The 24,611-nt window shown below is 32.4% G+C and overlaps 2 protein-coding genes across 8 annotated transcripts; one reads left to right on the top strand and one right to left on the bottom strand.

Annotated features, from left to right (window-relative positions):
- Positions 1–3,360: 3,360 nt before the first annotated feature.
- LOC141718053 (uncharacterized) lies at positions 3,361–9,410 on the top strand. 6 transcript variants are annotated; one of them, XM_074520401.1, is made up of 10 exons: positions 3,361–3,516; positions 3,895–3,964; positions 4,624–4,958; positions 5,145–5,178; positions 5,286–5,513; positions 6,039–6,128; positions 7,277–7,342; positions 7,416–7,543; positions 7,622–7,669; positions 8,234–8,430. In XM_074520401.1, coding segments are annotated over exons 2-10 (960 nt in total). In that variant the 5' UTR covers positions 3,361–3,516; positions 3,895–3,934; the 3' UTR covers positions 8,235–8,430. The 6 variants fall into 6 exon arrangements, with proteins under 6 accessions (XP_074376502.1, XP_074376497.1, XP_074376501.1 ...); XM_074520396.1 differs by lacking the exon at positions 8,234–8,430 and adding an exon at positions 8,773–9,410 and having other exon boundaries at positions 3,363–3,516; XM_074520400.1 differs by lacking the exon at positions 8,234–8,430 and adding an exon at positions 8,773–9,410 and having other exon boundaries at positions 3,365–3,516; positions 7,452–7,543.
- A 7,383-nt stretch (positions 9,411–16,793) lies between these two features.
- Positions 16,794–20,792, bottom strand: LOC141718052 (pentatricopeptide repeat-containing protein At2g13600-like). Of its 2 annotated transcripts, none has more exons than XM_074520394.1 (2): positions 17,759–20,792; positions 16,794–17,162 (listed from the first exon to the last, which is right to left on the bottom strand). In XM_074520394.1, exon 1 carries the CDS (start codon positions 20,698–20,700, stop codon positions 18,514–18,516), a length of 2,187 nt encoding a protein of 728 aa, XP_074376495.1. In that variant the 5' UTR covers positions 20,701–20,792; the 3' UTR covers positions 16,794–17,162; positions 17,759–18,513. The 2 variants fall into 2 exon arrangements, with proteins under 2 accessions (XP_074376495.1, XP_074376496.1); XM_074520395.1 differs by having other exon boundaries at positions 18,069–20,792.
- Positions 20,793–24,611: the final 3,819 nt, after the last annotated feature.

Raw genomic sequence — 24,611 nt, 5'->3', positions numbered from 1 at the left:
CTTTTTAACAGACCAACCAGAGGTGTAGTTATAGGGGAAATCAGTCAGGCAGAAGATCTCAGATAACAAGTTACATTAACTGCTGACATGAAGCATAAAGGAAAAGAGAAGATAGGAGAGAAGTCAAAGTTTTCAAAGTTTATATCCAAAGTTATTGAAAAGAAGAAGAAGAAGAAGAAAGATTATCGAAGCATTCTGAGCTGAAGAACTGGAATTAACCCCTGGCATTGCTCAAGTTAAAGAAGCAGTTCAGGATGAAGAGTAAAGTCTAATATTCACTGAAGCAAGATTGAATATGCATACTTGATTCCTGCATTTAGATAGTTTTGACATCATTAATTGGAACTTGTCCATATTTTCATAATGAACAAGTTGGGGGAGATTGTTAGGAGCAACTGATGATATCAAATAGAAACTATCAGAAGCATCGACGGATGATGATTATATCGATGGATGATGATTACATCGACAGATGATAATTATATCGACAGATGATGATCACATCGATAGATAATGATATCAACGGATGACGAAATCAGTATTTGTCATATCATTTGATCTTTAAGAAGGAAAAGAAAAACATGAACTTAAGGCGGTGAAGGACTTTATCTCAGAAGCAATTGTATAGGTTTCCTTGTTGTTAATAGAATATGATTTCTTATACATTGTTAGTTGTGCTCTATATAAAGTACGGATTAGGTTCATGCTATAAGCATTATGACATTGTTATATCTTTCGCATATCCGAGCAGCTCTCAAGGATATTTGTTCATCCTTTCGAGAGAGTACGTTTGTAATAAGTTTTTATTAGTTAATATAAAAACTGTTGATTCTGTTGAAGCTTTGTCGAATTGATTGTATTAACTGTATTCATCCCCCCTCTATAGTTGATTAAGGGCCTAACATTATGCGCTACATATCTTTGGGAACAACATTTGAAGAGAACATAAGTTCTGCTGAGTATAGCCTAAAACTGACCTTCAAGCATCCACAACTCAGGATCGATAATATTGTGACAAAATACTACTTGGGTCACATTACATGTGATTCGGACGTGAATAGGATGTTGAGTGTCCCTGAGACAATGCTTGGTGGGATGGGTGACGTTTCCATGTATATCACCGTGAAAAAGTTCAAGGGGAGGCATCATCTTCGTATGTACCTAATATTCAGTTTCAACAGACACCCTTGATTTTCCAGACGATTATGGAAGGAACAGTCAGTGTGGGAGTTTTGAAAACTATTATCAAGGGGGGATTGAGCTCCTAGGATTTTGGTGGTGGTTTGAGTAGCATGTAGGTACAATTTGAAGAAGGTGGTAATTTCCACGATGAACCGTCTCAAAGACTCCTGTTAAGGGCAGCGAGAGATTTTGCTCTCATTTATGATGATAATGAAGAGGTTGGTGGCGGATCGAGCAGCGAGGATAGTGAAGACTTAAGTTACGATGGAAATGAAATTTTCGATAAAGAGGATGAACAAGCTACATATTCTAGTATGGTCCCTGGGCAACAACATGTTCCAAAAGCACCTTGGTTTCAAAAGGAGGAATATACACAGGTTGTAGTGAAAAACCAATTTGGCAGTAGTCTTTCTTTCAATCACGAAAGTGTTCACATTAATTCTAATCAGAGATACGACATTTTAAGAAGTAATCTTGAGCAGCTGGTTGTCATATGTGTCCACCGAAACTGTCTGTTTCGTTGTAGAGCTGGGTATCGAACGAAACGTTCAAAGTGGAAAATATCCAGGATTACAAGAAAATCTCAGTAAGGTATATAGCAAAATTGGTGAAACCCCGTGTAAGTGAAATTTTAGCATCTTGGCAATGACATGATCGACAATTATATGAAATATAGCCAATCAATTTTTTGTAAATACAGGTCATGGAGAGCCCTAAAATCCCGGTTAAAAATATTATCCATATGATTAACGATAAATATGGTCATCGTGTTAATTACTACAAAGCATGGAGAGGGAAGCAGTTGGTCGTGGAGGAGGTATATGGGAAGTGGAGTACTACATATGGTGAATTGCCTAAATTTATGGCGATAATTTTATATTTAAACCCTGAAAGTGTTGTTGTCATATATGTTATTCCTCATTAGCACCTAACGCGTAGATCGATTTTCAAGCGTTTATTTTGATGCTTGAAAGCAATGATGAAATGATGGAAGTATGGGAGGCCTGTCATATCAATTGATGGTACATTTCTTAAGGGACGGTACATTTCTTATGAAACCTTAGTAGATGGAGAGCCGTTGAAAAAGAAGAGACACAAACGTGGAGATAAGGGTGTGTCGGTTCGAATTAGGACCGAGATGGATTAGTCCCGGTCAAGGAAGAAGTGCAGTTGTTCCCCAGGAAACGCATACAAAGAGAAGCAAGTTGTATCCAATACGTGGACAATGAGACATTATATTCTTATTTAAGTGTGTTTCAAATTTTATTGTGTTTCAGGTTTTAGTGTGTTTCAATTTTAATGTGTTTCAAATTTTAATTTGCTTCAATTTTAGTGTGCTTCAATTTTAGCGTGTTTCAATTTTTAGTGTGTTTCAATTGAAGAATGAAGAAGTATAGTAACATAAATTTATAACTTAAGAGAACAACTATTATTAAGTCAAGAAACTTAATACATTTACAAACACAACTTAAACATTTGTCAAGGGAGGGAAAAACTGCAAAAAAAGGTAGAAATAAGTTTTAGTATTGTACATTGGTGAATTGGCACATTTACCCACGAAATAAGTGTTCAACAATCATTTTCGAAGCTCAAAATAATAATATTCTAGATGTTATAATTTTGTTTTTTCTTGCTTGTAATATAGTAGGATACAATTTTTTCAATACGAGCCAAAAAATTTAAATTTAATTCAAGAAAAAACGTGTTTAATAGGCTTCTTAACATGCTTCGTCAACTAATTTTAACAATATTTTATCCCGTCACCCATTTTAGGAATTAAAAATGATAATATTCTACATATTATAATTTTGCTTTTTCTGACTTATTTTAAACTAGAACAACAATACGTTAAGACCCAATAAATTAATTAAAATAATTAATATTCCAATCATATTTTCTAATTACCCGAAAATGCACCTCAAAATATTTGCGCTATTTGGAGTTGTCAAGGAGGAAAAAAGTGTAAAAAATTAACCGATAAAAATAACATTTCAAACGGCGTTCGTCAAAGGGAAAATACTCCATTTTAAATGGCGCTCGTGACACCAGAATTTTTTTTTTTTTTTTTTGAGAAAAAAAAAATTTTAAAAAAATAACGGAGCCCAACTCATACTTCCCATATGCTTGACGTTACCCCAATAATATAGCGAGCGAGCGTTACGAAATTTATAGAAAGCACGTGTGGTGGTGTGTCAGCGACCGACAGAGGGGAAATCAAATTACGACACGTCTCTTATACCCACCCCTTAATAAATCCAACGTTTTTGGTTGAACAAAAGAAAGAAGGATTCAACTCCACATGTATACATTTACAAAATCATCCTAAAATTGATGGTAAGTCATAATTTAGACCCAGTAATAATTCTACTATTTGTCTTGCATGTCTCTTCTCTTCTTGTAATCATTTATAATAATTGAATTTTTCTTTAAATAGCAGTTTAATATACATTAGGAGGGTATGTTTGTTTTACTTTTAGTTATACTTGCTCTGCTCCATGTGTTATTTTCAGTTTTTATGCTAATTGATTAGAGATAATTTCTAGATTGATCTTTTAGCTTTTTTCTTTTTTAAGTTTTATTGCCATAAACTTGATCTTGAGGATTTGAAGATAATTAATTGGATGTTGATCACATTGAACATTGTAGTATTGTACAGTACTATGTTAATTTACAATGTTTTTTTTTTATCTTTCATTTTGGTTTATTATGTAGAGGGCGGTTGGCTAGTTGGCTATAGCTTGAGGCATCTGAAATGAGCAGCGACTGGATAACTTACTTGCAGGTGATAACTTATTATCTCTGGTATTTAGGGTTGCTGGTTTTATGAAATAATATATGTATAGATTGGACATTTTTGTGTGTTGAATTGAGTTGTTAATTATCAGATATTTGGATAAAATGATTCTCAAAAGCTCATGACATAAGTCAACATGAATTACTTGATATGTTAAAATGTGTGGGAGATTGTTTGCGTTGTAATCAGTATATGCTATCAAAGATTCAGTATTCGATGATTGAAGTTTCTCATCATGCCTGGTTATACAAATAAAATGGGTAGTTGTATCGGCTAATTTTAGGGAACTGCGTGACCATCTTAGGAAAATTATGAAATGTTGTTGATTTATCAGGGAAATTTCAGTTTACAGTTCTCATATTGAACATTTTAGGACAGAGAATTGATATATCTTAGTTATGCTTCAAGAAGAAATCTATATGGGCTAAGGCTTTAATTAACAATAATATGTGTGGTTGTTTACATAGAAGAATATAATTCTGGATAAATTGTAATCTCAATTGTTGGTTACTTCACTTATAAAGATGAGTTTCTTTGAATAAAATAATTTCTTCAGGTTTACATTTGTTTGACCAGGTACTCGTATTTGGTCAATTAACAAGTCAACTTATTGCACCAAAAAATTTACCATCTTCTTTCTATGACAGATGGCACCACTGCTGGCTGGTGATTCGACATCCCTGAGTTATTGGTTGAACTGGAGATTCTCTCTTTGTGCACTAATTGTCATTGTATCCATGTGCGTAGCAGCATTTATAATTTGGAAATTTGAAAATTCAGCTCATTCTGAACCTGATTATAAAAGGACTGAACAACAGGGTTCATGGCTTTGGTATGCTGATGAAGTTTGGAGGCCTTGTGTGAAAGGGATTCATCCAATTTGTTTGATGACATATCGAATTATCGCATTTTGTTCAGTTTTGACTGCACTTATTGTTGATATTACTGTTCAAGGACAGAGCATGTTTCACTATTACACACAGTGAGTTACCCTTTCCTTACTAATTGTATATAACTACATTTAGTAATATTTTTGCAGATACAAGTTATGCATAGTTTGATTATTTCGACAGCCTATATAAAACAGATTATGAGCAAAATTTAACTATGCCTTCTGTTTATACATATTTTCTGACTACAGGCTGTGATGTTTTTGGCTTTTGAATAGGTGGACTTTTACCTTAGTTGCTATCTATTTTGGGGTATGCCTGACAAGTCCTTTTTTGATATAATGATTGAACTTTTGATCTAGCTCTATCCGTAAATACACTATTAAGTCGTGTCATTAACGTTCTTAATCACTCTGTAGTTTGGAACACTGTTTTCTATACACGGATGTTTCCAGCATCACAAATCAAGCACCGTATACATTTCTAAAAACAATGAAGAAGATACAGAACGAGGACCTTATGCTTCTCTTACATGTGGCGAAGCTTTAAAGGGGGTACAAGAGGAAAAATCCCTAGATTATCAGGAGAAATATTTTGTTTTCAGATCTGCACTTGATTGTGGTCATTCATATCAAGTTCTGTTCCAGGTTAGTCCATCTACTGTGATGCAATACAAGAACAAGGGGTGACTAGGTTTTTACAAATCACCCCCCCCCCTTCCTCTCTGCTATTATCATTATTGAAACTCGCTTCTTTATAGCTTTCTGAATCATTTTCTAAGTTTTGTTTAGAACACAGTTCTCTTGCATCATTTGCTTTCTGCTTTCTAGACAAATATGCTATACATGTCTGACAAACATAATATGATAATTATCTTTATATTACACTGACATGAATGGTCTAATAGAATTGAAAATCGTGAAAGAAATTTGTTCTGGATACCCGAGTAGAGTATATAAGAAATATGTTGTTTTTTTCAAGAAAGTAAACTAACGGCCAATGTATTTGGTGCCATATAAGTTGTAGAAAAATCAAACAAACAGTCTCTTTTTTGTTCTTTCAGTTTGAAGATCTATATTTATGAGTTATTAGTTATGACACTGCTTTGAAAATGGTTGCATATGTTGTTTTAACAAGTTGTTCATTATCTGTATCTACTTTTACCTAAACAGATGACTGCTGGTGCAGTAATGCTTACAGACTGTGTTTATTGGTGCATAATCTTTCCATTCCTCACTGCCCAAGATTACAAATTAAGTTTCGTAAGTACTTCATTGCTTTCATCTTATCTTGTTGGTTCCAGCACTTCCATTCAGGTCACAATGTGACATGATCTGACCTTCAAATTCATTTTATACGTAAGTGATTGGCCAAGAATTATGTTATGTACACTGCATAATAAAGGAATTCATATTTCTTATACTTTATCTAGATGATTATCGAGGCAAGCTTGAAATTTACAGAGTCTAAGAATGTGTTCGAGTTGGACTCCTTTATTGAACAAAATGAGTTTGAGTTTGTTCAGAACGAGCTTTTCAAGCTTGTCAAGTTTGAGTGATTCCATATGTTTCTTAGTCCAGCGACCAGCCTAATAAAGTATAAACTACTATGGCCCAGATAAAAACTAGGTATAAAATAAGTTACTCCATTAGAAGTCTGTAGACAGTGTAGATATATATCTCTTTTCTGTAGAATTTATTAAATATGTAGCACAAACATTTCAAATCTTTGAATTTGATTTATTGGATGACTTGTACATACATTTTTCAATTTCACTTTTTCCAGTGATTTAACTTGAGTGGATATGAATTTTATATGGCTTGACTCTTTTTGACTCGAACTCTGCAACGTTTCTCTTGTCTAGCGTGTGTTTTTTGACTTGAACTCTGCAATGTTTTTCTTGCCTAGCTTGTGTATTTTTAAATTCCACATCAATTGTCCCTTTATCAAGCCAAAATTCCTACTTGAGCTCGAAGATAAGTTCAAGTTGAGTCACGCACTTATATAGTCTTTATAATTTCTCTCCCTTGCATACCATTTCTCTCTAAAATCACTTACTAGCACGCAAGAGAGTCTGTCCGACCGGGCTATCCCTCGATATACGTTTTTCCTTTTGCAGTCAAGAAAACACACAATTAATATAACCTAATCCTAACCGTAGGTCTATTTCATCTTTTGAATATGTGATGCACACCATGCAGTTAGTAAATTCCTTCCTCTTGAGGCCCCGGTAACTTTTAGTTTTCAAATCTAAAATCTTTACATAACCACTTGATTGTGACTTAAAAATGTCATGAGCCCTGTGTGCTCCTAAACCGTTTGTTGTGATTGTCAGTTTTCTAGTTATTGATATTGCTATAACATTTCCTAAACCGATTTATTGCTATAACATGATTCCATTTTATGACAGTTGACATTTGTTGAGCATTCTATGAATGCAATTTTGATCCTTGGTGATACAGCTTTAAATGGCATGGTAATATTTGATTCTCCTTTCCTGTTGCTGTTTTTTTCCTTCTTTTCAATATTTATGTTCCTTTAGCTTCCAGGAAATATCATTCTGCATGTACAATGTCTCAATGCAGCGGTTTCCCTGGTTCCGCATATCTTACTTTGTCTTATTGACCGGTGTTTATGTCATCTTTGAGTGGATTGTCCATGCATCTGTCTCAATGTGGTATAATTCCAGTTTCCTTCATCCATTGTTTCTCAATTAGAAACATTAGTTTCATACTAATTAGTCTCTTTTTTGCAGGTGGCCTTATCCGATTCTCGATTTGTCCCAACAATATGCTCCTTTATGGTTAGTCACTATATATATATATATAGGCAAATGATCAAATCGATACCAAATTTAAAATAAAAACTAATCTAAACCATTAGATCAATCTAATGTAATGGCCCCACTAAAAGCATCACACCCAACTAATCTGCACCCTCCCACATAGAATCTTAGTTTTTCCCCTCCGTTTTTAATTTGATTTTTCCCGTCAAACAGAAAGTTTTTTTAAAAAAAATTCCTGTATTTTTCTAAATCTCCCAACGATCAATTTGCATAACATATGTGCTATATTTCGACATAATTGAGAATTTTTTTTATTTTAAATTCTAGTTTTTATTATAAGAGAGGGGAAAAGCTGAGATGTGTGTAAAAGGGTGCAGATTAGTTGGGTTGGGTGTAGTGCTTTTAGGGGGCCATTAGATTTGATTGATCTAATGGCTTAGATTAGTTTATAATTTCTAATTTAAGTTTAGTTTCAATTTGATCATTTGCATCTATATATATATATATACATCTACGGTACTGTTCTTAGAAATGATTTGGGCGGCATTAATCACTAATCAATTTTTATTTTATTTTTTACAGAATAGAAATTGACTGAATTAGCAGGCACCTAGACAGTTAGGCAGATGCTTTGGCAGATTTTGTGTTTTTCGTTTTTCATCAATTTAGACATTTTTCTGTGATAACATGTATACTGAGACTTACTAAATGTTCTGACTGGATCAAATAGTAAATTATTATATAAGTATTCATATATAAAACATAATACTTCTACGTGATCCCCCAAGTGTCTAGACCATTTAGATGATGCCTGCTTAATTGATTCAGTGCTCAGGGTCATTTCCTAGCTCCACCTAGCATTTGACATTGATATGAAGCATTGAACAATATAATGGTGTATGTAATTTATATTAAAGTAAGTAAGAATAAAATTGTTAGTTGAAGTAAAAGTATTCTATAAAAAAGCCAATCTTCGCAGGCATAATTCCAGGACATTGATTTAGGATCTTCAAAATGGACAAGAAACAATTAATTTGATTTTAGGCCAATTTTATACTCTAGAATTGCAAACCATAACTTACCTTATGCTTATCTTATCTTATATCTAAAAAATTGTGCAGGTACTTAATTGTTGCGGTGCTGCATCTTCCGTGCTATGCCATTTTTGCATTGATTGTTCAAGCAAAATACTATATGTTGTCCAGATGGTTTCCTCAGTCTCATGGATGTCTATGATGGTTTATTTTTTCAGTACGATAAAGATACAATTTCGATGGTACTGTGAAAAAGATGAAGAAAATTATATTGTCATTGAAAAGCAAATACCTCAATAGTATTGTTCAAGAAGAATGTGTATTTTAAGGATAGCGATGAAATGAGAATTGATTGAGGTTATAACCGAGAAAGTATAGTTATACAAAGCTAACATTGCAACTTCATTTGCGATGAAATGAGAATTTTGTGCAATGATATTTTCCACATAGGATCGCAAACTGGGCAGTAGTAAGGAGAGATTTGAACATATTTTGTTGGGAGGCATCCACTTATTGCGCACTTGTTGGTTTCTGGTGGTATTTTAAATCTTGCAAGAATCTACAACCGCTTTTGACAGAATAGCCACCTGACCTCTCCAATTTCCGAAACCAATTATCGTCAATAGTTGCACTATGTGGGAATATCAAGAATAAGAGCTGCATCCCACATTAGTTGATCAATTTTGAATAATAATTTGAATATATCTAAATATATACTTTTTATATGATTTTATCAAATATTTTGATTTATGATTAATATTTTAAAATAAATATTTTCATGTCAACTGTTAATATGATATATTTTTCATAACACGTCTTTTATAATAAAAATTAATTTCATATTAATACAAATATTGTGAAAAATATACTTCAACATGTCATGTAATGTAATATGTTTTACATGTTATTTTTTTATATATTTTTAATTTCAATTACGCGCGTATGTATTTAAATAAAATAAAACTTTTCTGTAGTGTTTTCACATCTAGTATAATTTTTTAATTTTTTTTTTATTTTTTTATAATTTTTAATTAAATATTTATTTGTTGTAATATCCGATGTATTTATTAATTAATATAATTTATTTTTATATTTTTTAGGTTTTCTTGTTCATGTATTTGTTTTTTTATTTGTTCATTTGGTTGTATAACTTTTTGATATTTGTGTGAGGTTTATATCTAAAATAATTTCATATTGTAAATGATTAGAATGAGTTTTATTCAACAAACTACATCTTTATTATATTTTATTACATGAGTTTATTAGGAAAACTATTTTTAAAAAAATTGAGTAGTTTTTCTATATTTTGAATTTATGTACAACCCAAGAGTGCGTGTGTGAAGTGGATAGTTAGTTTTAGTTTTTCAATGACCTTATTAATCCTAACCACCAAACCATCTAAGTGTATCATTTTATTTTATGTGTCTTACACTAATTACTAATTATATATTGGATATAATTAGTATTATAACCCGTGTGAGGTACAAGTTATTTTACAGAATTTTTTTATGTATCATACAATTATAATGTTCTTAATTGTTTTTTTATTTATAAATTTTAGAAAAAATAACAAAAATAACCAATTTTTAGAAGGTGTTGAACGAAAATGACAATTTTAAAAAAATTGGCCAATAATAACCACTCTAATACATGAACGTCACATGCCTATTCTGCTCCTTTGTAGGCGACTGTTCATTACGATATGTAAAGTGATGAAAATTGAAAAGGTCGTGGGACATGGTGCCGGAAGGCCAAGAACTCACCCGGGGGCTGGGATCAACCACCCATATCTTCTCCTCTTAAATTTTAACACCCATAGTATTTATAATTTTATAATAATAAAATTACGCATTATATAAATGTATATTAAGGTCAAATACCTCCATGTCAAATACGTGTCCTTACAATACCCTCTTCTAAGATGTGCATTCTATAGTAAAAAATAAAAATTAAAAAAAAATCACAACATTACTCCGGTTAAGAATGAGTATCATGTAATATTCTGCCCGCAAGAGTTGGCTCAGTTGATTAAAAAATGGATAATTATCTTCTTGGTCCCAGATTCGAATCCCACCGAAGGAGAATTTACTCATTAAGCAATATATATATTTTTTTTGTTTGTATTGTATAATTTATATTTAGTGAATGAATATATACAGGATAGTCTAGTCAACTGGAAAGCAGGGGTGCAGCACTTAGGTGCTGCGGCGGTGCGCGGGGTGCAGCGTCATACATATAGGTCATGTTTGTTTAATGGTATTAAGTAGGGGATAGGATTATAATTCTTTAAATTTTTCAATCCCATATTTGGTTTGTAAAACATTAGTGAAGAGTTATCCAAAGATTATAATCCTTTAAATTATCATATCTCATGTAAGTTTTGTTGGAGTAGAATAGGACTATAATCTCATCTGATACTTGGTGGGAGGAGGTATTTTTTTATCCCCTCATACAAGTTATTTTTTAAAAGATTATAATCCCCTCATTGTTATCGCATATGAAACAAACATATGATTGGAAAATTTAAAGGACTATATTCCAATTTCAAGTACTATCCCACAAAACAAACATATGATAAAATTTTAAAAGATTATATTCCAATCCTACATTTAATTCTTCCAAACAAACTTAGGATATGATTATTTAATCCATATGACTAATTTTGATGGGATTAGTTATCCCTGCATTATTAATAATCCCGTGAAATAAACATGACCATAGAGTGTGCACCTGGCGTATCCGCGTATTACTTGGCTGGGATTCGGGGTAGTGCGGGATAGGGGGTGCGGGAGGGGTAAGTTTGATCATTTTTAAGTTATGGTAAAACAATGAAGCCAACCCTAATTTCAGCAACAACTTACAAAGAGAGAGTTGTTAATTTATTTGGCAATCTGTCTCTGTTTCGTAATCAATATTACATACATATCTGTGTTCATATGTATGGTGGTAGGTGTGTATGTATTGTATGTCTACGTGCATATCGATGGAGCTGTCCAAGGTACAAGAGATCTAAATGACTTTTTTATATATCTATTATACCTATTATAGGCCAATCTTGACCTTAGCATTTGAAAAGAATTAGGTCCGTATATCAAACCACTACACCAAAAACATTAATAATACTTTTTTAGAAACTCATTAGCTACATGCACAAAAAATTCACTAACTTCATTTAATTTAATTTAAAAGATATCTATTTATCTATATATTATACCTGTTATAGGCCTACATAGTCTTTCAAGCCACTTAGAAAATTACCCATTTATTCCTATTTTATATTAATATTTAAAAAAGATGTTTGTCATGAGAATTGAACCAAGCTACTTACAAAATTACCCATTTATTCCTATTTCATATTAATATTGAAAAAAAATATTTGTCATGAGAATTGAACCAATGACAGTAGCATTATGAGAGAATTATGTTTATATAAGAAAACTCACTAACGTCATTCAATTTAATATTATTTCAAGATTTTATTATTATAAAAGTATCAGTAAATTTTTCCACACTAATAATAAAAAAATATAATTATTTAGCCAATATATTGTATTTAGTACTCCCTCCGTACCACAATACGTTTCCTATTTTGACTTTTGTCACTGTTCACGTTAAATGATTGACTATTAATTTACGGTTAATCTATAAGATCAAATATAGTAATGAGTGGTCTTGTTGTATTCGGGTTTACGAGTACTTTAATATAGTGAAGTTTTTATATTTAATACTAATACGAAATTAAAGATATTAACAATCAAAAACGTGCATCGGCAAACGTGTCTGACACAAATGGGAAAAGTATTTAGGGATAGAGGGAGTATAAGCCAAAATATTTTTTTGTCAGTTATAAAAATGCTAATATACACTCTACTAATTTAAAACTTAACTTTTCGACCAATTATAAAAGTTAAATGTACTCCCTACATAAATGTAATTGTGAAAATATATAAAACTTTCATGTTATATCAACTTTAATGTTTAAATCAGGTAAAACGATACTACATCGAAAATAATACATAAATAATGATAATCGAATATTGGGATTAGAGGCTACGAAACTGATTGTACTTAAAAAGTCATATTCTAAAAATAACTAATTAATTGTAGTTATTAATTTTTAAAAATTTACGTTAATATAAGTGAATTTTTAATGTAAGACTATATGAAATATGCATATACACGTATACATATATATATATATGATCACCTATAGAGTTTTAGGAAAAAAGTATACATTATAATATATATATATATATGATATTATTTATGTATAAATTGAGTAATATATTCTTAAATCATTTTTTACCAATGTACTGATATCATCACCTTTAGAGACATATCCCTAATATCACAATCACTGTCACACCGCCTGCCACGCAACAATACATAAATTATCAAAAAATCATACTGAAATCACTAAAAACCGTTAATAAGACCACATCAACACTACCAAAATGACAAAAATCACTAAAATCTGAACCCAAATAAAAAAAATTGAAATATAAATTAACATAATTTTCGATATCTAAAATTTTGACAGCATTTAGAGGTATTGTTTATGGTGTTGCCGATGCTAGAGGATATGAAAATAACAATTATTGGGGATTTATAAACTCGTATTTATTGTGACAGTATGAAAAATGAAATAAATGAGTTTATGGAGGTGTGGTTGGGAATGAAGCTGGAATTTAGAGACAAATTTGATCGTAAGTAGTTGCTGGAATAATGGATTGGTGGTCGATTTAAAGATACGAAGGAATGGCCGAGGAAAGATGGTATATACATATAATACATATATGTGTATATGTATCAAGAACGATAATGACGATGATGATGTACAAACGAAGAATATATAATGATAACATCACAATTGCTAAAAATAGTGTAAAATATGGAAGGTGCACAAGTATTAAGGTGAAGTGTATATTAGATTTAAATGTATTATTATAATATTTCAAAAATAATAACATATGATATTTCAAAAATTACGAGTTATCTATTTCAAAAATCAAAATTGTCAAATTATACGATTTAAAATGGAACCCGTGCTTTGCACGAGTTATCATGCTAGTTTGAGAATACATTATTAACTTCATTTTTCAATTTTAAATGGTTATTTCTTACTTACAATAAAAAAATTCAATTCACTTCAAATTATATGTGTGTGTCGGTATGTAAATTATCATATGTTACATTTCTTAGTAAATTACGATGATTTCAATTATTTATATGCTAAATATCTTATTTATGTACATGTATAATCATTATTAACATCTAGTGATGCAATTAATTACTTAAATAACATGCATTTTTAATTTTTCAAAAATTAGAATTATGTAATTAATAAATTACAATAATTTATATATGGTATTCACATTATCACTGACAAATAACTCATATCTATTTTTACGCAACCGAGTATCAATCATGGTTGTAACATAGAATGAAATTATAAATTATAAAGACTTATTATTGATATTCATGATTTGTTTTCAAAAATTCGAAGGAAAAATTGTAAGTATATCGTTATTTAAACCGTTTTTAAATTTCTTTCATTACGACTCTAATATTTCTTCATATAATAATTTAATAACATTGTATACTATTCTCCTAAAATTAAATATTTTTCAATTCAATAAAGTTTTAAAAATATCAGTTGAACTGGTTAATTCCTTCAAATTATTGAATAATATATATATTTTCTTTAACTATCTCGCAATGAATATTGCTTATCTAAAAGATTTCTTTTTTTAAAAGCTAGTTTTTTTTAATGGGAAATGAAAAATAAATCGATTTAATATATCATCGTAGTTTTAACAAATCTCGTGAGATCTCATATCAAATTTCGATTTTTTTAAAATCGGGACAAGTCCAAAAAATAATAATGTTAGTAATTTTAATACAAATAACAAATTGACTTGATCCTATAAAAATCTTAAACACATTAATTTATATTAACATAAGATTTTAAAATATTTCACATTATTGGTAAGATATTCTCGCCGAACTTGTAATTTGAATTTACTAAATGTAGAAAGTGACGATATTTTTCGGCCGAGTCATGTAGTCAAATTTCGAGTATTTTTTGACAATATGCTAACTTCTGATTTCAAATTCGAAATAAACTAAAATGCATCGAGTCATTATAATTCAAACTTATCTAAATATGTAATACCAATATAGATTAGTTTTATATATAAGCAATTCTATTTTCAATATTTTTTTGTAAAATTATATATGTACATTTTAATTACTTTTTATAATAAAAGTATGTTAAAAATATATGAGATATATTTTCAAACTAAAAATGATTAATAAATAAGATAATAATCAATTTATGTACTATGCCTAACTTTATATCTTGAATTCAATTCTTTAAAATTAATTGTTCAAATATTCAAGTAACTGTCTTTATTTTTTGCAGAATTCAAGTAACTACCTTTAATGTTAAATAAAATATTTATTTAGCACACTTGTATATTATGTGTACGATAAAAAGCCAATATGGTGTAGTGGTACGAGGTTGTATATATCAGAAATATTTTTAGTTCGATTCCCACAAATCACATCTTTTATATAAATATTAAAAATAGGGATAATATAGTCTTCACAAATCACATCTACCTGCCATTCAATATTTGTTACTATTACCTGGAAACCACCCCGTCATCTTGCCATTCAATATTTGTTACTATTACGTGGAAACATTCAATATTTGTTACTATTATTACCTGGAAACCACATATCCGTGAGTATAGTTATTGTTTTCCCGGCCCCATTCTTTTTCAAATACCTCCGCGAATAAGATTCTGGGCTTCCATCATGTTTTTCCAAAAAACAACTAGGATTGGTTGACTCCTAGCTCAAATACCTCCACGAATAAGATTTTGGGCTTCCATCATGTTTTTCCAAAAAAACAACTAGGATTGGCCGGCTCCTAGCGTAGAATCCAAAAGAGATTTACTCGAATTAAAACCTGGCATGATACACCCTTCCGGCCAGAAAATTGTTGTGGCATATTAGACCACCCGCAACACGGGGTCATTTGGAACGTTGGGACAAGTGAAATGACTTGTCTTGGCGGAAGTGGCCCTCTCTTGCATTGCAGCATTTTTAGCAAACTGGTCCGGTGCCTCCTTGGTGGGCTGGGACAGTTTCATTTTTTTATGTTTTTTAACTTGACTTTGCAAAAAGCTGTAGCATCTCAGCAAATAATATGAATATGAACATTGAGGATTTAGCCGTTAATAAATATGAACGTTGTAATATCAACGTATATATAATGGTTATAATTTTATTTTCTATAAATACCAATCCCCAAACACCTATTATTTACATTCCTTAATTCTCAAAAAAATTATATTAGCAAAAGATGAATTCAAATAATCCCCGATCTTCAAATCAAAATTCAACTCCTCAAAATCTAAACCCTCAATTTCCATATCCATATCAAAATTCTTATTTTCCAAACCCACAAAATTTAGCATTTAATTCACAAAATTCGAATTCTCAATACCAATTTCCACATTCTCAAAATTCTCAATTTCCATTTTCATATCCTCAAAATTCTCCATATCCGTTTTCATTTCCTCCTTTTTCGAATCCACAATTTGAAACCCATCAAACACCTATCAATATTCAAAATTCTCCGGAAACGCAAGTCCCCGCCTTTGGTCATGAAAACATTATTGATCTAAATGATGATTGCGAGGAAACCGAAGAGGTACGAGAAACTATTGGTCAGTGGAAGTGGGTTAAAGATATACTCTTAATAAGTGCATGGTTGAATGTGTCAATCGATCCATTAGTCGGTACAGATCAAAAAGCCGATGCATTTTGGGACTGAATTCGTCAATATTGTGAAGAATATAATCCTGGTGTTATTAAGAGATGAGTTATGGCAATGAAAAAAAGGTGGCAACGAATAAATAAAGGTGCTCAAAAATTTGGATCATGTCATGATGAGGCTCTACGAAGAGTCGGGAGCGGTTCAAACTTCAAACTTGGACAACATAATTGAGGAAGCTAATGCACTTCATTTAAAATATTACGGGTCATATTTTTTATTTTACTGACATTTTAAAAAAAATTAATCACTTTAATTTTATTATTAAAATTTGTATACTAATAAATTAAAATTAAAATCAAATAATAAAAAAAAATTATTAGATATATAATATAATAATAATACAAGAGTGCTACACAAATGTGGGAAGTGGGCTTAATATTAGATAGATTGCGATCACTTTTTTTATAGGGTCATTTCGGATGACGTGGCGGAGAATGCGTAAATGTCCCGGGGTTGACCCCGAGGGCTGTGGATGCTGTTAGTCCAAACTTGCTTACCCAACACAGCTATGTTTAAGTCTCTAATATTCCTGAATCCCATACCGCCCCCAAATTTGGACGAGCCAATTTGTCCCCGCACATCCAACTGATCCCTCTTTTCCTGTTAGAAATATTTCCACCGGGACTTTCTGGAAATGAAGAGAGAGACGAAAAAATAAGAGTAAACAGGCATGCTATATTACACACATACACATATTTCTTGCAAGTGCAACAGAGCAGGTATCTTTCACTAAAAACAACACAAGATTACAACGCAAAAGCATCAAAAACATCTTCATTTTACCTTGTAATATCTCCAGAGTTTTCAAACTATATAATATTCACGCACTAAAAAAAATTATAACGCCAGTCAAATTGTAAAAACTAAGTTTCAGTAGGTTTCTAAACCAACCTTCACACATGATCTGAAAAACGCAGCATTACTAAGGTCTAGAAAGTACCGTATGAATCAACTAATAATTTTGTCATGTGTGTGAAAAGTACTCGTCATTGTAGAGTAATGGATACCCATCTTCTCTGGGTAACAAGAGGTTGGGGGTTCAAGTATTGTTGAAGGCATGTGTGTGAAGGTCCCGGATAAAATCAGAGAGCCTTGTATCTTTAATATGCATAGTGAATGTGTTACGTCCTTGTCCTAATAGTATAAGGTTTTAGTAAAATTGGTTACCAAAGTGGCAGCAAAGACAAGTTTACACAGAGGTCTTAATATTTGAGCATTCAGTACCCGTTTTCACAAAATTGGAATGAAGGCAGTTGATATCCGCAGTAGGATTATGAAGGCAGTTGAATTCCACAAGTCCAAATATGCCTTTGAATTACAGGGGAGTTAAAATAGACTCATCAAATCAATGGCCCCAAAGTTCAGTTCACGGAAAACAACTCTTTAGGCCCAAAGTTGGCTTCAAAGAAGGATGGAGTCATGACAACCATTGTTCCTCATGTTGGCTTTCTAGTTAAGGGTTCACATGTTAATATATTTGGCTGTTCTTTGAACCCTTACAACTTAGTAAACTTACTCGGTGAATGAGTTTTACCTCTTTATTGGACAAGCTGGGTTCCTCTGCTCCACAATTTAGCGGCAGGAGAATTCCATCATACACGACTTCATGCTCTTTAATGGGAAAAAATGCTCTCAAAGTTTCAAGTCTACCAACATTTGAGCTTGAAGTGATTTCGCTTTTTTTTTTGGTCCTGCCAATGGAATTTCTACCTTTGTGGTCCACGATTACACCGTAATGAACTACATTTACACAATTTTTCCAGCTTTTGGTCGTGATTATATCCCTCATACTTAGATTTAATCTTCAGTCTTCACTAGAAAGTCTTCTTGAATTAAATATTCAACTGCAAACAAAAATCCAATTGGACATGCATTTCCCATTTCTCAGATTTAAACCCTCCTAACTACTTCACTATATCCTTTGCTCGTCACCCTCAATTATACAATTTTTCGCATGAGCTTTTTACATGCTTCTATTGCTATAAGATCAGCATGTCTGACTGCAATGATTCTAAAACCCCATATATCTCTGCTGATTGAGAGTGACTGCCATCCTGTGAATAAAATATATGTGTTTTATTCTTCAGTTCAAGCCAGCTACATCCACCATTTTTCTTTAATCCTCTCTCCTTCATCAGCTGTCTAGTGCGCATAACATCACTCCACCTACCAGCTGATGCATAAACATTTGACAATAGAACGTAACCTCCAGACTTCTTCTCGCCAAGTTCATATATTCTTTTAGCTGCCCTTTCTGCTATTTCATCTTCACTGTATAGTTTACAGCCACTTAATAAAGCGGCCCATGCATTTATTTCAGTTTCACATGGTGTACTTGTAATAAATTTTTCTGCCTCAGAAAGCCGTCCTGAACGAGACAGCATATCTACCACACAGGTATAGTGTCTCTCCTTTGGTTTTAAACTATAAACGTCCTTCATTAAACTAAAATACCAGATCCCTTTATCAACTAGACCACAATGGGAACATGCAAATAGAACTGCTGCCAGAATCAGCTCATTTGGCGCAATAGATGAACTTCTTAGCATTTCTTCGAACAGCGATATAGATTCTTCTGCGAATCCATTTTCTGCTAGGCCTTGAATCATGGCTGTCCAAGAAACATCATTCTTTCCTGGCAACTTATCAAATATATATCTAGAGCTTTCAATGTCTCCACATTTTGCATACATATCACTTAGTGCTGTTGCCACAAACGTATTAGGTTGAAGTCCAAGTTTAATAATTTTTCCGTGCAGATTCTTCCCTGTTCCTAGTGAAGCTATGCTGGCGCAAGCACATAACACACTTGCACAGTTAGATGGATCAGGAATTTCACCAGACAAAAGCATCAAATTAAAGACCTCAAAGACCTTGTCAAAGTGTTCGTTTTCCATGTAGCCCACAATCATAGAGTTCCAAGAGGCAATATTTTTATTTGGTATTTGATCAAAAAGGTCGCTTGCTTCATCAAGTTGGCCATTTAAACTATAGCCACTAACCATAGTGTTCCAACAAACAACATTCTTCTCTTCTAAAGTTTCAAAAACTATGCGTGCATCTACAGTATTGCCACATTTACAGTATAAATCAACAAGTGAACTACAAATGAAAACATTTCGCGTGATCCCAGTTTTCAGTGTGCTTGCATGCACACTCATTCCAGCTTTTAGCGCCTCAAGAGTAGCTAGCGCATTGATAACACTAGAAAAGCATGATATATTCGGCTTGAACCCACTACAAACCATCTGGGAGAACAGATTCACTGACTCTTCAGTGTAACCACACTGACTGTACCTCGAAATCATTGCACTCCAAGAGACCTCATTTCTTTCAGGCATCTCATCAAAAATCCGACGAGCTTCTTTCAGCTCACCCCTCTCAACATACATGTCTAAAATCGCAGTCCAAGAAACAACATCTTTCTCCCCCATTTGATCAAAAATTCTCATCGCCATAGCTTTTTCACCAAACCTCAGATGAAACGTAACAAAAGAATTAGAAACCGAAACAGTGTCCTCAAAGCCAGATTTAACAACTAAACCTAAAACAGTCGTCCCCAAACGGAAGTCTCCCAAATCTGCACAAGCTCTCACAACAGAAGTAAACGTAACATCATTCGGAAAAACACCAGCTTCCAGCATTTCCAAAAAGAGCTTCACTGCTTTCACAGTCAATCCATTCTGTACTAACCCACTAATCCCCGCCGTCCATTTATAAACATCCTGAAATGGGTTCCTATCAAAAAACAACAAAGCCTCTTCCACTCTACCATACTTAAAAAACCCAGAAATCATAGCAGTCCAAGAAACCTCGTTTCTCTGCGGCATTTCATCGAACAACTTACGGGCTTCATCAAGATTGCCCCATTCAATATTAGCAGTAATCAAACAAGTATGCGCAACTAAATTAAACCCATTAAAGTCCCTTATAATTTGATCAGCTTCAAATGTTTTTCTGCATTTAAGATACATAATAAGCAGTTTAACAGCTATATGATTGGCTGATGAGAGACCCATTTTCAATAAATGACAATGTAGGACTGCCCCATGAGTAATGGAACATTGTTTAGATAAATCTTTAAAGATAGATGAACTTGTTTGTATGTATGCTTTCAGGTTTTTTGTCCGGTTGATGGCTTGAAGGGTTTTGAAGGCGCCATTCATGATGATGAAAGAAGCGGTTAATTTAGGAGATACAAATATTTGTAAGACAAAACTACAAAAAGAAAAATACCCAAATTTATAGAATAGAAAATTAGTGGTTATTTTTGTCGAATTTACTTGTAAACTAAATAATAATTATTAATTTTATTGAAATTTTTGAAAAAAAAAAGAATAATAGGATTTAAAGATTTAACAGATTAAGATGGAAATGATGATGTAACCTTGTATGTATAGTGACAATGATGATTAATAAACTAAATTCGATTAGTATTTTGTAAATTTAATATTAGCATGTCATATTAGATTGTTAGCGCAATGTATTAACTAAATTCAGTGGACAAAAGAAAAATTGTAAATCTATTGTTGAGTAATTCTACATGTCACAAAAAAAAGTTTCCAAATCGTTTTGCATTTAATTCAATGAAACTTGGAAATCAATTTTTATAGTTTCATGATACTATAATATAAGTTCTCCATGCATTCCTGGACACTTGAACTGAAATAAGAATGGTTACGAACCAAAAGATTGGTTAACGGATAACAAATTCAGAAGGGCAACAGTAAGTACGTGGCAATGTCCATCTTAAAGCCTCTCTAAATGCCAAATCCTGAGCGGTTAAGAGGACTATTACGACAAAGTACCGGTAGTCCGGATCAGTACTGCTAGAGTGTTGTGTACTTTCGTGTCGTGTAATTTCGTGTACGTAAATATGAAATTCATATCCGACCCGAAACGATTTCGTGTACCAATACATGAACCCATAACGATTCGAATCGTATCGTGTACTTTCCGTGTATATTAAATAAAAAATTGATATAATATATATACATATAATATATAAAAAATCTATTTTAATGTATAATTTAATGAAATATGGAAAGTGTATATATAAATATATATATATATATATATATATATATTTACATAATATTCTATAAAAACTTGTAAATATTTATATTATATTAATATTATATAGATATATACATATGCATGTGTTATATATATTAATTTATAAATATATTTATCTCGTGTAATTTCGTGTACTTTCGTGTACCTAAATTGAAACTCATTGTTAGGTCACACAACACTGTAGAAGGGGGTTGAATACAGTGTAGAATACAATCAAATCGATTCAAAGCACAAGTAACAGAAAGCAGATGTATTTGATATAACAAACTCTGTTACAATGGAACTGTTCTCTCTCAGTGATGAACAAATATCACGAGAGCTGCTAGGTTACAATATATGATCTTCTCGATGATCGTAACTCTTATAGAGTAAACCTATGTCTGTGTTTATATAAACACGCAGTTACAAGATAACTTCTAGTTGATATGGAATATAATTCTGTCTCCTAAAATATATCAACCAGATATCTTATATAATTCTTCTAGTCCTCTAACTCTTTCCATGCATATCTTCTTCTTATATTAGTCTCGATCTTCTTTCCTGTGAATCAGCTTCCTTCCTTAACTATTAGTCTTCCAGTACTTAAGTTCTGATATCCATCTTCTGATATTATCTTCTGATAATCTAATTCCTGATATCCTTAAGTCTTGACTTCCAGTAAGTCTTGATTCCAGTAAGTACTGATATTTCTTGTTAGTTAAGATCTGAAAACTAAACATGAAACATATTAGACATGACATCTCAAATATATCCAACACCCATATCCAACACTGAATTTATCGTGTAATTTCGTATTCATGTACATTCATGTTTCGTGTACCAAAAATAAAAACTCATATCCGTATTTTTCGTGTCGTGTACCAAATTGCCCGCTCTAAGTACTACTTTACTGCAACAAATTCGCATTTGTCATCAGAAGCCAACATCCCAAGAAGAATTTACAATTTAGTTCTAGAACAGGAGTCGGGTAACTATCACTTTAGTTGTTCCACTAATCTCAAATAGCCTATAAATCACTGTTTTTAACAAAATTTGTGAGGTTAAATGCTAAGGACAAATCGATTTGTATCTATAGTAATGTGACTAAATGAATGCAAAGTAAATAAACAAGACACGCAAAATTGGTGACACGGAAAACCCGTGAACGGAAAAAAACCGCGGGTGGGATTGTGTACCCAACTAAAAATATGATCCACTAGGTAAAATGATGTTATTTATAATGAGTTTAAGCTAATGTATAAGATCAAGCATCATTGTTAAATGATGTGTTTACACATGTGTTTGTAGGTTAAGATTTCAGATGTAATATATGTGTGGTTTAGTGAAGAACTCGAGCTGACGTTGCTATGGAAAATGATCAATATTGTTGTTTTTTTGTGTGTTTCTTGAATTCTCTTTTTTCTTCCTTAGCCTCACCTTATCTACTTGGTTATCCCTTCTTTTTCTCTAACTCCCCTTACTTTTCTCTATTTTCAAATTATGGTTGTTGATCATGTGGATATGTATGCATGGTCCTTCGCCTATTAACTCGGAAATCGTTGGACTAAGTCTTGTTCACAGATGCTTGTTGCTTTCGCTGAAGTTATCCAGGACGCCTTCCTCATGTTCCTGTCTTGACATGACATCTTGTTCTTACCGTGAACCTCTCCTGTCATGTCTACAATTTTCATGTATAATAATAGCCCCGGATTTTATAAATAAGGAAACTAAATTTATAAAATCTTTAACTTGGCATTGAAAACAAAAAATCTATCATCATAATTAAATGCATGTGGGCAAACATCTCATCACTCCTTGGTAATCGCTCTATCAGCCATGTGGATATACATGCATTGACTTTTCATTCTCCAAGAAACCCTCTCCCGTGTTTATCTTTACTCTTCCACTTCTCTATATACACTCCCACAGTCTTTTTCTGATGTGTCTATTCACCACATCTTTTCAATTCTCCTCCTTCTTTTGTCAGAAAACCAATCTACTTTTCCTCCTACAACGATGGCCAAAAAATCTGCTCGTAGCTCTGAATGTCATAGCGAATCCCCCAAAACTTCACTCGAAAACCCTAATTGGGTTATGGCCAATCTTCTTGACACCCGCGACAGTCAGCCCAGTTTGATCAAATCAGAACGATTCGAGGAGATGAAGCTACTTTTCCTCACTGACGTTAACATAATTGTTCCCGATTCAACTTTTCGGGCCGATTCATTCAAGAAGGGTTGTATATGTTTTTATTACTATCCCTTTGACATTGGACTTTTTTTTCCCTTTTTCCAAGTTTATTTCTGGCGTGTTGACTGCATTGAACATATCTCCTGGGCAACTGATTCCATTCACATGGAGAGTTTTGGCTTGTCTAGATGCTATTGAGGAAAAACATAAATTGAATATTGATGTCGATGTCGTGAAGCACTCCTACAGTCTCAAGAAGTTCAGTAACTGCAGAATTGGCTTTACAAACAAAGACACCGAGGATCCCCTGATTCTCAACAATGAAACTGTTGATGATAGGGATTGGAAGAAAAATTACGTTTTTGTTGAAAAGAAGACTTTGAGGGAAGATGCTGCTTATCTTCTGGAACGCTGGAACAATACGGGTACGATTCCTAAAGCTTTTTTTGCGTATACTTCATTCATCGTACTTTTCTACTCGTCATAATGTTCATGTTATGCATCTCATGTCATTTACCTCTCATATCTATTTTATTCTTGTCATCTTTACTCGATTTTCACCCTTATGTAACTAGATGTACTTGTCATAGGCTCGATTTGTTATAGCGCTTTTTGTACTTATGCATCATTTATTTATGTAGATTGTGATTTCGAGTTTGATGATAATGATTTCGTTACTAAGGCCATTGTGGACAAGATTCTGTCTTTGCCTGTTTTCGAGAGACTGTGGCCGAATTATCTCGGACGTCCCATATGTAATGCTGGTAAGGTTAATGTTGAGGAGTTTGTTGCTAATTTGAAGAAGTTGCAAACAAAAGGTAAAAGTGGTACT

The sequence above is a fragment of the Apium graveolens genome, chromosome 4 (assembly GCF_009905375.1).
Source record: "Apium graveolens cultivar Ventura chromosome 4, ASM990537v1, whole genome shotgun sequence".
NCBI classification, from domain to species: Eukaryota; Viridiplantae; Streptophyta; class Magnoliopsida; order Apiales; family Apiaceae; genus Apium; species Apium graveolens.
Note: the sequence above shows the minus strand (reverse complement) of the source record. Positions and strands in the feature narration are given on the sequence as shown.

Coding starts and splice junctions, on each gene's coding strand:
- LOC141718052 (XM_074520394.1), bottom strand. CDS start 20,700: ATGAATGGCGCCTTCAAAACCCTTCAAGCCATCAACCGGACAAAAAAC.
- LOC141718053 (XM_074520396.1), top strand. CDS start 3,935: ATGAGCAGCGACTGGATAACTTACTTGCAG. Junction 5,179..5,285: donor TAGTTGCTATCTATTTTGGG/GTATGCCTGACA, acceptor ATCACTCTGTAG/TTTGGAACACTGTTTTCTAT. Junction 6,129..7,276: donor AAGATTACAAATTAAGTTTC/GTAAGTACTTCA, acceptor ATTTTATGACAG/TTGACATTTGTTGAGCATTC.